Source organism: Artemia franciscana, chromosome 11 (assembly GCF_032884065.1).
Source record: "Artemia franciscana chromosome 11, ASM3288406v1, whole genome shotgun sequence".
Classification (NCBI taxonomy): domain Eukaryota; kingdom Metazoa; phylum Arthropoda; class Branchiopoda; order Anostraca; family Artemiidae; genus Artemia; species Artemia franciscana.
Genome location: NC_088873.1, coordinates 2,563,780 through 2,579,512, shown reverse-complemented (window position 1 = coordinate 2,579,512; position 15,733 = coordinate 2,563,780). Strand labels below are relative to the sequence as shown.

Below are 15,733 nucleotides of genomic sequence, written 5' to 3'. Positions count from 1 at the left end.
AATTGGGACAAAATTTAAGCTTTACTGTAAAGAGCGAGGTATCGACGAGGGTTGAAACCCCTCATATACGCAATAAAAACATACGAATATAGAAGTTCGTTACGTAAGTTAATTCGTAAGTTACGTATATTTTTTACCAATGAAAACGTTTGTAAAAAATAAAAAGTTCTAGTTGCCTTTTTAAGAAATCAAAAAAATGGAGAGCAACTAGGCCTCCTCCCTCAATCGTTTTTTATCAAAATCTTCCGATTAATTGCAATTAATTAATATCCAAATTTCGTTTTAATTATTTATGAGTGGAGAGCCAAGATTAAAACATGCATTATACAGAGTAATTTCTGTTCGTTTTAAGTTTTAATATAGCTCCTTACTTTCATTTAAAAGAAAACTTTTTTTTTTATTTATTTTCAAAAAAGGAGAAAAACGCTTCAATTTGATGAAGAAATTTCGCCCATAAAATTCAGCAAATCAGAGGACACTATCGCAAAGGTTTCAAGGTCTACGTACAAAAACACAAAATTTTGCACTTTTTCAGAGAAGGCTAATTACGGGTGCGTATTTATTTTTGTTTGATATTTCTGTTTTTTTCTTTTTTTGAGGGGGGGGGTATGGTTTTTACGAGTACAGGTTATGGTTTTTCGAAGGAAGAAGAAGAAGAGGCAGGCCGCGGAATACAATCAGGCGCACTTATCAGACGGACCTGCGAAACATAAATGCTTCACTTCAACCGACGTGGGAAGATGTTCTTGCTGTGGCGCAAATGAGGGATGACTGGTGACTGCTTGCAGATGCTCTGGGCGCCTCTGGAGGCACAGGAGGATCTAAGGTCTAAGGAGGGTTTTTAAAGGGATGATCACGTCAAACCAACTCTGCTATATTATTGAGTTAAAACTTGTTTGAGTACAATCTGAAAATCTTACTGCCCAGTACAAAAGATTTCAACACAGTAATGTGCATGTTTTGCCACTTTATGGTGCAACAAAATAATTATGACTCGGAGAGGCCCAAAATGCTATCAAATCAAAATTCTGAGCTTTTCAGTTTCAATGAAAGTGATGCCACAAGGTAGCATATTATTCCTACAGATTCATGTAGTCAGCATAAAATAAAAAGTCGATATAAAACTTTATTTCAAAGCTTCATTTAGCAAAGTTAATCCATTTGAGACTTGATAAGTTTATGTGCAAGACTGTATAGTCGTGCCTCATCTATTTAGAATTATGGCCTGTTGAACTTTTCGAAGCTAGAGAGAAAGTACCTGACACCTCGAAAAATATGTCTTTACGCCAAAATTTTCCATCTCCCCGTGAGCCCTTAAACAAATTCAGAAGGAGGTTAGGGGAGAAGGGAGGGAGTATCAATTAATCTCCTGTGGAATAATTGTGGACTTAAGCTGTAATATGGTTCTTGTGGGTGACAGCTCTAATCTTTTTGTACAGAAAAATGTTTCTATTCAACATTTAAAATTATATTCATAAGCTCAGCGGCACAAAACAAGAAGAGGTGGTGAGGCAACATCAGAAAGTTAGCGGGAGAAGAAGCATAGTGCTACCAAGAGCTGTATTTTCACTGATATTTACATGGGAATATTTATCGATTTCCCCATTATTTACATTAGCTAATGTTACCTGTTTTCTGAGGAGCATTGTATTTTGGCCCTCCTTTCACCGTATATGGCAAACCTTGCTGAGAAAAAAAAATTAAGAACTGAAAATTATGATCTTATAGCTAGTTAATTATGTTTCAGTCTCTTAAGAAATAAACTAAATAATAAGGCACTGGACTTTACAGTCCCTACCGGCGATGCTGATCTTTGTTTCATGGCCCTCAAGCCATGAGATGCGATGGGATGTTTGGGTCAGCCATGCTGTACTTTCTCACACCTTTCCTGTTTGTCTTCCTCATATTACTCCAGTTACCCATTTCGGATTCGATCAACTCTGGTTGAGCTGACAGAATCACGCCACTGACCCCAGTTCAAAACCAAATAACCAGCCAAACCAGGACTCGAACAGTAGTCCTCACGGACAAAGAGTTTCCGGTCTAGCGTGCTTAGAGTTAATAGTGGCAAACATTGAGTAAAGGGGGACTCTTGTCAATATAAACCGAAAACTCTAAAGAGCAAAGTTTGAATCAAAGACGTGCAGCAAGGAATTTTATTTAGTTTGATTTTAATTTCGCTAAATGCATTGATTTTTAAGTTGTCTCATAATTGTAATTAGCAAACACAGCTTTCTTTAATTCCAAAACAATAATTATACCTTCCAAAAGAGTATGCGATCTTAACGGTAGTTCTGCAATGAAATTCAACATATATTCGATGTAATATATTAGTAAAAAATCTTAAAACTAACCAAGATTGTTCTGTATATGATTAGGGCTGCCCTCTCCTCAACAATTATCCTCTCCCTTTTCGTTGAAGTTTCTTATCCCAATTATATAAGGACGATTGCTCAAAAAGAGGGACACTTTAATGAGATGAAAGTATTATTCACAACACGCCAAGAATGGAAGGGCTCGTTAGTGTGCATTTTCCTTACACAACAGAATCTTTTCCCGAGATATTCCCCGTTCTTGGATAGTTGAGAAGTTGGTTTCTAGGGTTTTCTTCAACTGTCCCCTACAGCGATTACTCAAAAAGAGGGACAGTTTAATGAGATGAAAGTATTATTCACAACACGCCAAGAATGGAAGGGCTCGTTAGTGTGCATTTTCCTTACACAACAGAATCTTTTCCCGAGATATTCCCCGTTCTTGGATAGTTGAGAAGTTGGTTTCTAGGGTTTTCTTCAACTGTCCCCTAAAGCGATTACTAAAAAAGAGGGACAGTTTAATGAGATGAAAGTATTATTCACAACACGCCAAGAATGGAAGGGCTCGTTAGTGTGCATTTTCTTTACACAACAAAATCTGTTTCCCAGGTATTCCCCGTTCTTGGATAGTTGAGAAGTTGGTTTCTAGGGTTTTCTTCAACTGTCCCTAACAGCGAAGTCTTGGGTAGGTGAAAAGTATGTTACGGTCGAAATAAATGACTTATCGATATATAATATTTTATACAACCAATATGTATTTCATTCGGTCCTTTAGTGGCACAGCGGGTAAGATCTTAGCTTGGTGATACGGGACACTGAGTTCGAACTCAGTTGCAGCAACACACTGCAAGGCTCTGAATTCGATTCCGGTCATGAGATAATATGAAAGAGTTTCCATATTCAAACAAGAAGAAGAAGTATTGCATTTGAAAGGTTCTTGGATAGTTGAGAAGTTGGTTTCTAGGGTTTTCTTCAACTGTCCCCTACAGCGAAGTCTTGGGTAGGTGAAAAGTATTTCTTCTCTTGTCTTGCCTAAATCAGCACAGTTCTTGTCTTCTAACTTTGCATATGCTCGTGCCTTGTGACTTCAGTCTGCTTCTAGCTTTTTCATTTGTGATATAGTGAGTGTAAGTAATCTTTGCTATCCACCGAAGGTATCTCACTACGAATACAAGAAGGGTGGTTTCGTTTTTTGGCTTTCATTTTCAATGTTGCATAACCATAAGGAGCAATTGGTATGGTGAGGGGTTTAAAGTGGTGGATTTTCAAGAGATTAAAAAAGTGACTAGATTTCTATTAACTTTAAATCCTTCCGAAGCTAGGTACTAGAAGAAGTATTTAATTTTCACAGATTTGGGTGCTTTCGTTTTTGGCTTTCACTTTCCATGTTGCATAGCCATAAGGAGCAATAGGTATGGTGAGGTGTTTAAAGTGGTGTATTTTTGGGATGTTCAAAAAGTGACTAGATTTTTATTAACTTTAAACCCTTCCGAAGCTAGGTACTAGAAGAAGTATTTAATTTTCACAGATTTGGGTGCTTTCGTTTTTGGCTTTCACTTTCCATGTTGTATAGCCATAAGGAGCAATAGGTATGGTGAGGTGTTTAAAGTGGTGTATTTTTAGGAGGTTCAAAAAGTGACTAGATTTTTATTAACTTTAAACCCTCCTGAAACTAGGTACTAGAAGAAAATATCTAATTTTCAGACTTTTACTTGAATCCTTATTTATGGATTGGGACTACTGGTGCCTTACACACTCGTTATAAGAAATATCCAGTGAACCAGATGACTGATATAACGCTGTGGTACAGGTCGATAGCATCGTTTGGGCCAAAACTTGTCAGCTCTGCAGAGACACCGTCTGGTCCTGGTGCTTTGTCTCATTTTAAGGGTTCTTTGGCAGCTCTAGTCTCAGATTTTAGTGAAGGTGGTACGGTGACACGTTTTGTGATTGGGACAGAGTTTGAATCTTTCACCAATTATGGCCCTAATTAAAGTGTTTTTTCCATCGGCCAAGGTTTATTTATGTTTCATTGATGTCATTCCCTTGTGAGTTCACGAATACAAGCTCTTTGTTATAAAACCAAATTTTTTGTAAATGGAACTACGGGACGAATGAGATCCAAAGAAATTGTTTTAGCCTTATAACTTTGATAAATCCTGATAGATAATATTTTTTAAATGTAAAAATGTGTCTGAAATTTATAAAAAAAAAACAATTTAACTTAAGAGTCTGCTTAAAAGTCAGAGTCAAAGAAAAGTATGCTGGAACGAAAATTAAGGTGAAACATGTGTATCCTAACGTTAATATAGATGTACATCTGTCTTCAACCTGTTGTAGCACAGTGGATTCATGTTCTTCCTTGGGAATATGGGGCCCAGGGTTCGATCCCCGCCGCAGCAAGGTTGGGCGACAAGCTTGCTACTTGTCCCTGTAAAAAACACCCAGCAACTGAAACGTCAATTCGACGCCCTATGCGCCAGCAATGGCTCTGGAGGATCTTTATCCTTTTATTATACATCTGTCTTCTGTGTAATATTCTAATCCTTTAAAATAAGGAAGGGGTAGAAATATGAGCTTGAAAACATCTTTTTCAGATCTAAATTCATTCCTGAAACTTGTTTTTTCCTGATTCAACTGTCTTTTTAAATAAGAAATAGCCCTGTTACGTGGATTATATCTTGGCGAAGTTTCTAGGCAACAAATGAGACAAAGCTCAATGTTTAAACTAGGCAAAATACTACCGGCTTAAAAAGTAATTAAAAAAGAATAGCGGTTTAGAAACTCCCGTAGAAATCCAGGCATCGCAAAATATTTTATAATAAAATTAATTTTTATTCCTCTGGGCCAGAGATAAGTGAAAATATATTTTCTTTTTAGGTCAAGAATGCCCGCAAAAGACACGCATGGATCCGTCATGTGAATTTGACATTTATTTATGGTGTTTCAGTTTCCTGATAGCGGTAATTTAAACACAAAAAAGGGGGAAAGAGGGCACATCATTACCAACCATGCAAGAAAAAGATTTTCTTTGTTTTTACAGATAAGGGGGGGGGGGCAGTGGATTTTCTGTATGTGTTTTTTGGCACCTGAGATTTCCATTGCACATTTTTTGTTTGGTCCGACGCCATTTTCTACGGATCTCCGGCTATTTTTTAAATGTTCGTAACATACTTTTATCATTAAGATCAATCTAAATAAACGTTGTTTATCCTGAATTAGCTACTAATTGCCATTCTTTGTCACTTCAAAGATCTTTTTTTATGATTACTATGATGGACCATGGTTTATTTACTATGGATTCTGCATAGGTTTTTTGATAATTACGATTTCCATTGCACATTTTTCATTTGGTCCAGCGCCATTTTCTAAGGATTTCCGGCTATTTTTTGAAATTTTTGCAACATACTTTTACCATTAAGATTAATCCAAATAAAAGATATTTATCCTGAATTTGCTACTAATTGCCATTCTTTGTCACTTCACAGATTTTTTTTTTTTTCTGATTACTATGATGGGCCATGGTTTATTCTTTGTTAGATTGAAGCTATCGCTACAACCATGAACCGTAAATTAAATTAAACAATGCAAATTACCTTTTATTTTTTATAAAAAACTCGGCTGTATTCTCCATAAGGTAGTTAACAGTTACCCTACTTTCCCTCACAAGACAAGAGAAACACCTGACCTTGAATCTTGCTTCCTTCTTGGACTAGTAAGGAAACTAATGGTTTCCTTCCTGCGCGAAGAAACCTGGAAACACGGAAGACTAATGATCTTTAAAATAGCAAGTTGAGAAAAATCTCTAATGGATGAAAAAGATGAAACTAGACCCTATTTCAATTTAAAAGAAACTTTTTCAAGGGGAAGGAAAACACTCACTCCCTTCATCTATAAAGTTGACTAACATGTAATGAAACTTCATTCCATAAAAGTTTTTTTCCGTTTCTGTTGAACTAATGGAAAACATTTACTTCTTTCTTTACTTTTGAGCTAGGTATAAAATGAATGCCAATTCGGGAAAAGAAATCCAACAGGAAATTGAATGCATTAAATATAAGGACACAGATAATAATGGAAGCAAGCATTTAGTCCCTTCACCAAGTACCAGATTTTTATTTAGAGCTAAGTTGTAAGATATCTCATCCAACTCACTAAGAAAATACGTGTTTTCAGACCTTATTTTGACTCTCAAACTAATGAGGTTAAAGATCCAAAGACATATGTCAATCAATCAATCAATTTATTAATACTAAAGAAAACTAATACAAAAGTAATATGTATATGTGTAACTGAAGTTTGACTATCAGATTCAACGGTCAGAAGATATATGTTTACATATGAGAAAAATGGCATGATAAATAGCCCGCACAATGTCATACATATAATTTTTTCGCATAGACCCCGCAGTAAAAACGACTTCTTTAGCAGTCCTTGTCCTTGTTGAACTTGTTACTTTAGCACCACTCAAAGAGAAGGAATTGAAATTATTACCTATCGCCTCCCAGGAGAATATATATCCAATAAAAGTTACGATTCTGTCAAGGATAAAGAAGAAGGAAGAATGGAATTCACGAAAAAAGAATTTTATTTGAATTGAAATTGCTGTAACGAATAACATGAAGTCACTGAAAGCTGAACACCGGTTGTTTGAGTGGATGGCCAAATTTTGATCCCTAAATATTTATTAATCCTCCGTCGCTAGTTAAAAATCATTTTAATCTCCAAATATATATTAATCCTCTGTCATTCATTATAACACTAATAAAGGAGAATAGAGTAAGAATCTACAAAAACTAAAATACAAAAATCTAAAGAGACTAAGTGATAAAAATACGGTAGGTTAAGCATGTTATCTAATTTGCGTTCTCAAATCTTTTTCGTATGTTCATTGCCGCATCAGTAGCTTCAACCTAGTAAATAACGAACCACGGGTCATAGTAAAAAAATAACCATTTTTTTAGACTTTCAAGTGAGAAATAATTACCATGAAAAGCTGATTCATAGATGGTAACTATAATTTTGATAAATGTTAATGGTAAAGGTATGTTGGAAAAATAAACTCATAAGAATTTTGGAAAATAGCCAGAAACCTTCCGAGATTGGTTTCGGATCGAAATGAAAAATTCACTACTGGAATCACAATTTATCAAAAACCACTCACAGGAAAGTCACGGCCCCCCTAATTGAACAATAAGGAAGCACAGATGTGTCCTCGTTTTTTCATCTGTTTTTTTATCACCCCTAGGAGGGAGACTGGAACAACATAGAGCACTATTTAAGGGTTCACTTGAAAGGAAGTAACAATATCTATGCGTTTTTTTTTGTACAACAGAATCTATCTGTATCTTGGTGATATACAAGATGATATAACACATGTATATTCTTCTGATAAAGGATGTAATATACTAATTAATTGATTCTATTACCTGATCGTCTGAAATATCGTCAATCATGTGTTTCAACACCATCATATATGGTATATTACGAAAATAAACAACAGCATTAACAAAACTTAGCATATTTGGATAAATATATTTTTTGACAAAACTGCATCTTCACATGCAAAATGATATTGCCCACGTGACTTTTGACAGGAGGTGATATAACTATTGCTGTAAAAAGCATCTTGCATGTGGGGGGAAGATCCAATTCTGTGACGGAGAGGCAGGGAGCAGTTATACCGGCGTTAAGAGAATAACGGTTACGAATCGGGACAAAATTTCAGCTTGACCTACTTTAACGTCTAAAAATGTACCATCCCGGATAACTGATAGAGAAGAACAGACGCTAATACCAAGCCAGCGCAACGGTGAAAGTAGCTTAACTTTAAAGGAAACAAATCTCAGATCACTGCTTCAGTGTTTGGCATTATTAATACATATCCTTACTGTCCAGCATTAAGCATATGGTCAATATTTTCAAGCAGCTTAGATACAAACTGGGTCGACTTAATTAGGCTAAACTCTGAACGGCTAAAAAGTAATATATCATCTGCATATTCAAATTAAGATAAATAAATTCAGCCCTTAAACTAAAACATAAAAATATGTGTTAGTACAGGGTATAAACATGCGTTATGAAAGCAGATACCACTAAATCAAATCCACTGACAATAAACTTCAAGAAATCTGCTCCCGTTTTTCTAAGTCCTAATCTAGATGTCAGTGAAACGAGTTAAAATATTTCCTGAAACAGCTTCTATAAATCTTAAGTGGGCCATACGTGTTATAAATATTGTCAAATAAGCAAACCAATTAGTATACTTGCTTGAACTTCTAAATAAATTCTATTGCCCAAGGATACATTCCTTCTTTGTTTACTTAATATATACCAGGCTGTTATATGAAATCCAATGTCTGGTCTGGCATTCTCAAATTTCATGTAAACTTACCAACAAAACTGAATCGGTCTACAAGTATTCACTCAGGATCATTTACAAAGAGACTAAAATCTCATATTGCTTCCTTCTTAAAGCTGTACACATTACCACTTTGAAAGAAAGGGGGAACAGATTTTGCTTGTGTTTTGCTAAGTTCATCATTTCTAATATCTGCACTTGGGATATTTTTCTCGGATTTTACAAAACCGATAGATGCCAACTCCCCCGCTTAACGTTCAAAACAATTCCAGCTTACTCCCCAATCATATTGTTAAGAGGTTTCAAAATTTCCATCACCTTTTTATGGAGTACCTTAATACTTCTTAACACATGTCTTTAACAGAAGCAACTTCATCGTCCATATTTTAGTAGATGGTGCATTTACAATTCCATGTTTTAGCAGATGACGCATTGACACAATAATTATTCCTGCTTTTCCATTGAGTTTTCGTTTTCTACCCGTTCGTGATGGCTCTTTGACTCTATTTTTCATGTGTGTGTTTCCGGTTTTTATCTCTATTTATTAATGTAGGTTCTTTTAAACAATCTTTTTTTAGTGAGAAATATTTCTGATAATGTTTTCATTCTCAATGATTTTAACTTGAATTGTTCTTTTGACTCAATACAAATTCATTATTCAATTGAAACGTAAATTCAGCTATTATTTTAGCTTCTGAGTATCATTAAAGTATCTTTTTTATTGCCGATTCCAAAAATCTATGCAGTATCGGCTATATGATTTCTTTTGTAACGTTTTTTCTCTGTTTTTCTAAGGACTGATAAAGTGATTTTACGAAACATTAGAAGCCTGATTAGATTCTTTCAAAATTTCATCCACTGGTTCATCGACATTTTGGCGATCTCTGGTATGACATCAACAATCCTTTTGTTTCGATGTTTTAAGTTGTGCTGATCATTTCCATACTTTTGGCAAGGAAAGCATTTGCTACAGGCTAAAAAATTGCAGACTAACTTGCAATCCTCTTCACGGTATTTATGAATTATGGTGTTGTTAGGTTTTGTCCCCCGAATTGTCCTCAATAAACATTTTCTAACTCATCTACAATTCCTTGAAAGTTTTGGTCAAATTGTTTGATAGCTTTGTACTTTCCTGTCTACCTGGTCTCATGCAATTTTGTTGAAATTGGTACTACACGTCTTCCTGTTATAGATTCTCGAACAGAAATTATGACACCCTTAACTGTTGATGTAGTTCATGAAACGTTATCCTATTGTCCGTGATTAAAATATAAGGGATATATCAGAAATTTGCTGATGGACGAGTTATTAAACATCTTATAAGTTATTGTATTTCCTTTTATTTTTACTTTCTGTGCTTGAACAAAAAAAAATTGTAAGCTTGTTTGTGTAAGAAAACGCAAGTGAAACCAGTATTACCACTGATTCATACAGATAAATTAAATACTAAAAGTATCTCTCACATTATGGATCAGTACTGATGCCTCAAGAGGAGAAATATTGCCATAAAAAGTTTTGTTTTCGTGTTAGTGTAACGACTGCAACTGGAACAAAATATATGATAAAAGATAAGTTTTGTTAAACGTAACATCCTATTAGTTATTTATGGGAAACAAAAATGTCTTCATTGATCCGATAATTGACTAGCTTCATCTGAAAAGCCCAGATCAAGAGGTCAAACGTTCGTGGTTCGTATATTCCCATTGATTGAAACAAACTGATTTTTAATGCCGCGTTTTATTTGGTCTTTTTTCAGTCCTGTTTCCTTAATAGCGTTTTTTTTACGTATTTAGTAAGCTCAAAGCCGTTTTATTTGCGATATCCCGTAAGGGACCGTACTGTTTTCCGTAACTAGATTCCGAAAATCGAAACTTGTTCGTTCAGGTAGCTTCACCCCTTGTTTCATAAAAATGACGTCAGAAAATATTTACCTGGTGGATGTGGATGAAGACTTCTTTTATTTTCTTGACCAACAAGGTTAGTATTTTTCCAGATATGTGTACAGCACTGTTTTTCTGCTTCTAATGTAAGGTATGCCTTTGGCCCTTGCAAATTACAGAATTTTGTGTCTTTTTGAATCCTAAAAAAGCCAGACTTCACTTTTAACATTCCCAGATGGGTAAATGTGTGACAGTTATATTATTGTCTTATCAATAAAGTAAATATACCGCTCGATGCCTTTTTTATGCTCTTTACGAGAATAATAATCGCTTCTATTGCAAATTCAAATTTAAGCAATTTTTAACCTAACCTAACCTAAAAAAGCTAGAAAAACTCAAGAAGCATTCGCCGATTTTCAAAACTTTCGCCAGTAAGCTGCCTAGCTCTTTTCCAGCGTTTATTTCATTCATTCATTCAGCCCAGACTGAAACGATTTGACTTAAATAAAACGCAGCTAAAGTCAGGTCCGTAAACCCATCCCCGTGTTCCTTTACTTGTCCAATGGGATTTGCACTTATCGGGGTTTAGCCCCTAAAAGATAACAACAAATCCTTATCTGGCCACGTGTCACTTGAAACGGCACGAATAACTGCGAGAATAACAACATTGGTAACGTGTATGTCAGTGTAAACAAAGCGTAATTGACTAACTGATTTTTAGAAGCAGCAGTAAGTAAAATTTTTATTGTGTATATCCTAAGTCACAAATACCAGGTAATATAACATTTTTTTTTGGGGGGGGGGATTCTACTTCAGCACAGCTGTTTATGTTTTAGTTACTTTTCTGCTGTTGTTGTTACGAAACTGTTATATTATGTTACCGATTATTATTAGTTGGTTTTTAGCTAGTTCAAAATTAGTTTTTCATAGTTCGTGGTAATAAACTGAGTATCCTCCTCAACCAACCCCTCCCCCATCGCAGGTGGTTGGTCTTCAATCACTTTCGACTTCTATAAAAAGGATTAGAGCTCTGAACATCTGATGTAATGAGCACCCTCCGAAGTTTCTGCGATCGCGAGGTGGAGTTGGGGGTTGAAAAGGGGCGGTCTCCCTCCTATAAAGAATAAACTCTGCTCATTTTAGCGCCTAATATTACTCTTTACTTCCATAATAACACTATTGCCCAGAAATCAAGACGATTGAATATTAATTTTACATTTGATGTTTTTTTAAAGTTTTTTTTTTTTTTTTTTTTTAGCGTGAATCAAATGCCCATCTCAGAATTTCATTCGGATGTCTTCAGGAGAAAAAGGGACACGGGAAGAAGGCTAGTTACGTGCTAGTTGATCTTTAAATAAGGATAAACGCCACATTTCCTTTCTGTCACTAAATAAAAAACAAGTTTTTAAAACTGAAAGTAAGGAGTGATATTAAAACTTAAAACGGACAGAAACAATTCCGTACATAAAAGGGGTCACTCTCCTCAACGCGTCACTCCTTACGCTAAAGTTTTTGTTTTCATTGTTTTAAAAAGTAGAGTTGGGTCAAAGAGTCAAACTTTAGCATAAAGAATGAGGCTTTAGAGGGAAAACCTATTTCATATACGGAACAATTTCTATTCGTTTTAAGTTATAGTGTCGCTCCTTGCTTTCAGTTTGAAAAACTTGTTCTTTTATTTAATTTCTGAATATTTTTCAACTAATGGCAGCTTCCAATTTTTCAACGAATGAAAAAGTAATGAAAAATGTATATTAAGTTTGGCATATTTACTCCGCATATGAAGGATTGCCCCCTCTCAATACCTTGATCTTAACGCTAAAGTTATTAACAGTTTTAAAAAAGCTTCCTATTCTAATTAAACAGCCCCCGTGTTTCAGTTGCCGTCCTTAAAAAAATGGGACAAACTTTAGCATAAAGAGTAAGGTATTGAGGAGGGGGCAGACCTTCATATATAGAATAATTTTTGTTCATTTTGAGTTTTAATATTGCTCCTTACTTTCAGAAAAATAACTTTTGTTTTAATTTAACTAAAAGTAAGTACGGAGCAACTCGGCCCAATTGTCACCGAAAAAAAAGAAAAAAAAGGAATGAAAATAACAGTAGTTACAACAAAAGACTGAATTTTTTTTATACAGATTTAAAATGAATAATGTTTATTATGTTTAATATTACCCTTCAAACGGTACAAGCCTGAAAAAATTAGCCTGATTGTCAAATATTGGAGAAACATTCCGTAAGACTTAATAAATCTTACAATCGTATTTAAAATAGCACCATCAGATTCACTGTATCAGAGAACACTAGTGCAGAGGTTTCAAGCTCAGATAAAAAAAAACAAAACTAAAAAAACACGCTTTTTGAACTGAAAATAAAGAGCAACGCTAAAACTTACAACAAACTCAAATTCCGTATATGAATGGTTAGCCCCTTCTCGATACCTCATTCTTTATATTAAATTTTGACCTTTGGTCCCAATTCTGTCAGAATTTTCTTTAAGAAAACTTAAAGGCACCTAATTGGAATTGGAAGCTTTTGTAGAAGTACTGAAAAACTCACCTCCTTATTTTTATTGAAAACAAATGTGCTTTTTAAAATTTTATTCGTTTAGATGTGATTTTCCCCTGTTTTGTTTCACTATTCCGATTGTTCAGTTTTTTGCTTTATTTTAGGTAGAACATGTCCCCAAAATGCACTGATTATTTTGGTTAATGAAGTTTTTGACTCGGATGACGAGTCTACTGACTCGGAGAATGAATTATATCAAGATGAGGAAGAACTGAATGAGCCAAGTATTTTAACGGTATTTCAATGTTATCATTTATCAGTTTTTGTGTGCATAATATGTAATTAAGCAACTGTCATGTGGAAGCAAATTGTTTTGTTTGACATTTTTGCATGCAATCAATCTCTGGGACTAACCGATACAATCAATGCGGAAACTGCATATGTTAATTATTTGAGAATCGCCTTTTCTTAGTCGGAGGATTTCCTTCCCTTACTGAAAACTGTTGGTCCCATTGTCTGTGCATATAAATAGATTGTCAGGTTTACCGACTGTTGAACATGCAACATATAATTGTCCATGGGAAAAACAATCCGTATTCATATCTATACCTCATGATTCTAATGATTGCCCTTGAGCTTTGTTGATGGTGATTGCTAATCGAACATTCCCTGTGTCCCCGTCGTCATTTATATATCCCCCTGTGCACCCCGGCGTCCCCGTTGTTGTTGTTTCCCTGTGTCCCTGATTGCTAATCGAACATTCCTTGTGTCCCGGTCGCTTTCTCTTTGAGTGTCCCGGTCGTCATTTATATTCCCTATTGTGTCCCTGTGTCCCACCTGTATATATATATATATATATATATATATATATATATATATATATATATATATATATATATATACTAGCTGTTGGGGTGGCGCTTCGCGCCACCCCAACACCTAGTTGGTGGGGGCGCTTCGCGCCCCCCCCCCCAAGCCCCTCCGCGCGCGTAAGTCGTTACGCGCCATAATAGTTACGCGCAATTGTAGTTGTGTCCCTATGTTATATATATATATATATATATATATATATATATATATATATATATATATATATATATATATATATATATATATATGGTTTTAACTACGTAAAACTTGCGAATATACAACATTCTTTGCTGTCCCATTGTCTTTGCATATAAATAGATTGTCAGGTTTACCGACTCTTGAACATGCAACATATAATGGTCCATGGGAAAACAATCTGTATTCAGATCTATACCTCATGATTCTAATGATTGCCCTTGAGCTTTGTTGATGGTGATTGCTAATCGACCATTCCCTGTCCCGGTGTCCCGGTCGTCATTTACATCCCCCTGTTTCCCCCGGTGTCCCCGTTGTAGTTGTGTCCCTGTGTCCCGGTCGTCATTTATATTCCCTGTGTCCCGGTCGTCATTTGTATCCCGGTGTCCCGGTCTGTATATACATTCGTTTTTTAGTTTTGTTTTTCTCCTTTATTTTTTTCCTTTTTTTTTTCTTTTTTAGCTTATTTAGATTTTTAGATTTTTTAGTTTTTTTATTAGTTTTTAGTTTTTTTTTTCTTTTTAGTTTTTTTGTCCCGGTCGTCATTTATATCCCCCTGTTTCCCCCGGTGTCCCCGTTGTAGTTGTGTCCCTGTGTCCCGGTCGTCATTTATATTCCCTGTGTCCCGGTCGTCATTTGTATCCCGGTGTACCGGTCTGTATATACATTCGTTTTTTAGTTTTGTTTTTCTCCTTTATTTTTTTCCTTTTTTTTTCTTTTTTAGTTTATTTAGATTTTTAGATTTTTTTGTTTTTTTTTTAGTTTTTAGTTTTTTTTTCTTTTTAGTTTTTTTGTAGTTTTTAACTTCTTTTTAGTTTTGTTAATTTTTTTTTTACTTATGTCCTGGTCGTCATTTATACTCCCTGTGTCCCGGTGCTTTGTTGATTGCTAATCGAACATTCCTTTTGTCCTGGTCGCTTTCTCTTTGAGTGTCGTCATTTATTTTTTTCTTTTTTAGTTCTTTTAGTTTTTACCTTTTTTAGTTTTTTTTAGTTTTTTAGATGAAAATTTTTTTAGTTTTTTCCTTTTTTTCTTTTTAGTTTTTTATTGGTTTTTACCTTTATGTTAGCTTATTTTTCAGTTTTTTCCTTTTTTTTTAGTTTTTTTTTATTTTTTATTTTTTTTAGTTTTTTACCTTTTTTTAGTTTTTTTAGTTTTTTTAGTTTTTTTCTAGTTTTTTAGCTTTTTTACTTTTTTTTATAAGTTTTTAGTTTTTTTGTAGTTTTTGCCTTTTTTTAGTTTTTTCAGTTTTTTTTTTAGTTTTTTATTGGTTTTTACCTTTATTTTAGCTTATTTTTTCAGTTTTTTCCTTTTTTTTAGTTTTTTTTTAGTTTTTAGTTTTTTTAGTTTTTTACCTTTTTTTAGTTTTTTTTAGTTTTTTTAGTTTTTTAGCTTTTTTATTTTTTTTATTAGTTTTTAGTTTTTTTTTGTAGTTTTTGCCTTTTTTTAGTTTTTTCCTTTTTTAGTTCTTTTTAGTTTTTTAGAAGAAAATTTTTTTAGTTTTTTCCTTTTTTTCTTTTTAGTTTTTTATTGGTTTTTACCTTTATGTTAGCTTATTTTTCAGTTTTTTCCTTTTTTTTTAGTTTTTTTTTATTTTTTTTAGTTTTTTA

The 15,733-nt window shown here is 34.3% G+C and overlaps 1 protein-coding gene and 1 long non-coding RNA gene across 4 annotated transcripts in view; one reads left to right on the top strand and one right to left on the bottom strand.

Annotated features, from left to right (window-relative positions):
- LOC136032686 (uncharacterized) overlaps nt 1–15,733 on the bottom strand; it is a 101,634-nt gene that overhangs the window by 61,631 nt on the left and 24,270 nt on the right. For 2 of the 3 annotated variants that reach the window (XM_065712985.1, XM_065712987.1), the window contains exons 2-3: nt 10,605–10,753; nt 5,909–6,065 (exon numbers count right to left, since the gene is read on the bottom strand). In XM_065712985.1, the coding sequence (XP_065569057.1) occupies nt 5,909–5,946 (38 nt within the window). In that variant the 5' untranslated portion in view covers nt 5,947–6,065; nt 10,605–10,753. The remainder of the gene's footprint in view (nt 1–5,908; nt 6,066–10,604; nt 10,754–15,733) is intronic. The other variant, XM_065712986.1, reaches the window with a different exon arrangement.
- LOC136032688 (uncharacterized) overlaps nt 1–15,733 on the top strand; it is a 42,333-nt gene that overhangs the window by 13,354 nt on the left and 13,246 nt on the right. The window contains exon 2 of the long non-coding RNA XR_010618758.1: nt 13,223–13,353. This is a non-coding gene — a long non-coding RNA (uncharacterized LOC136032688). The remainder of the gene's footprint in view (nt 1–13,222; nt 13,354–15,733) is intronic.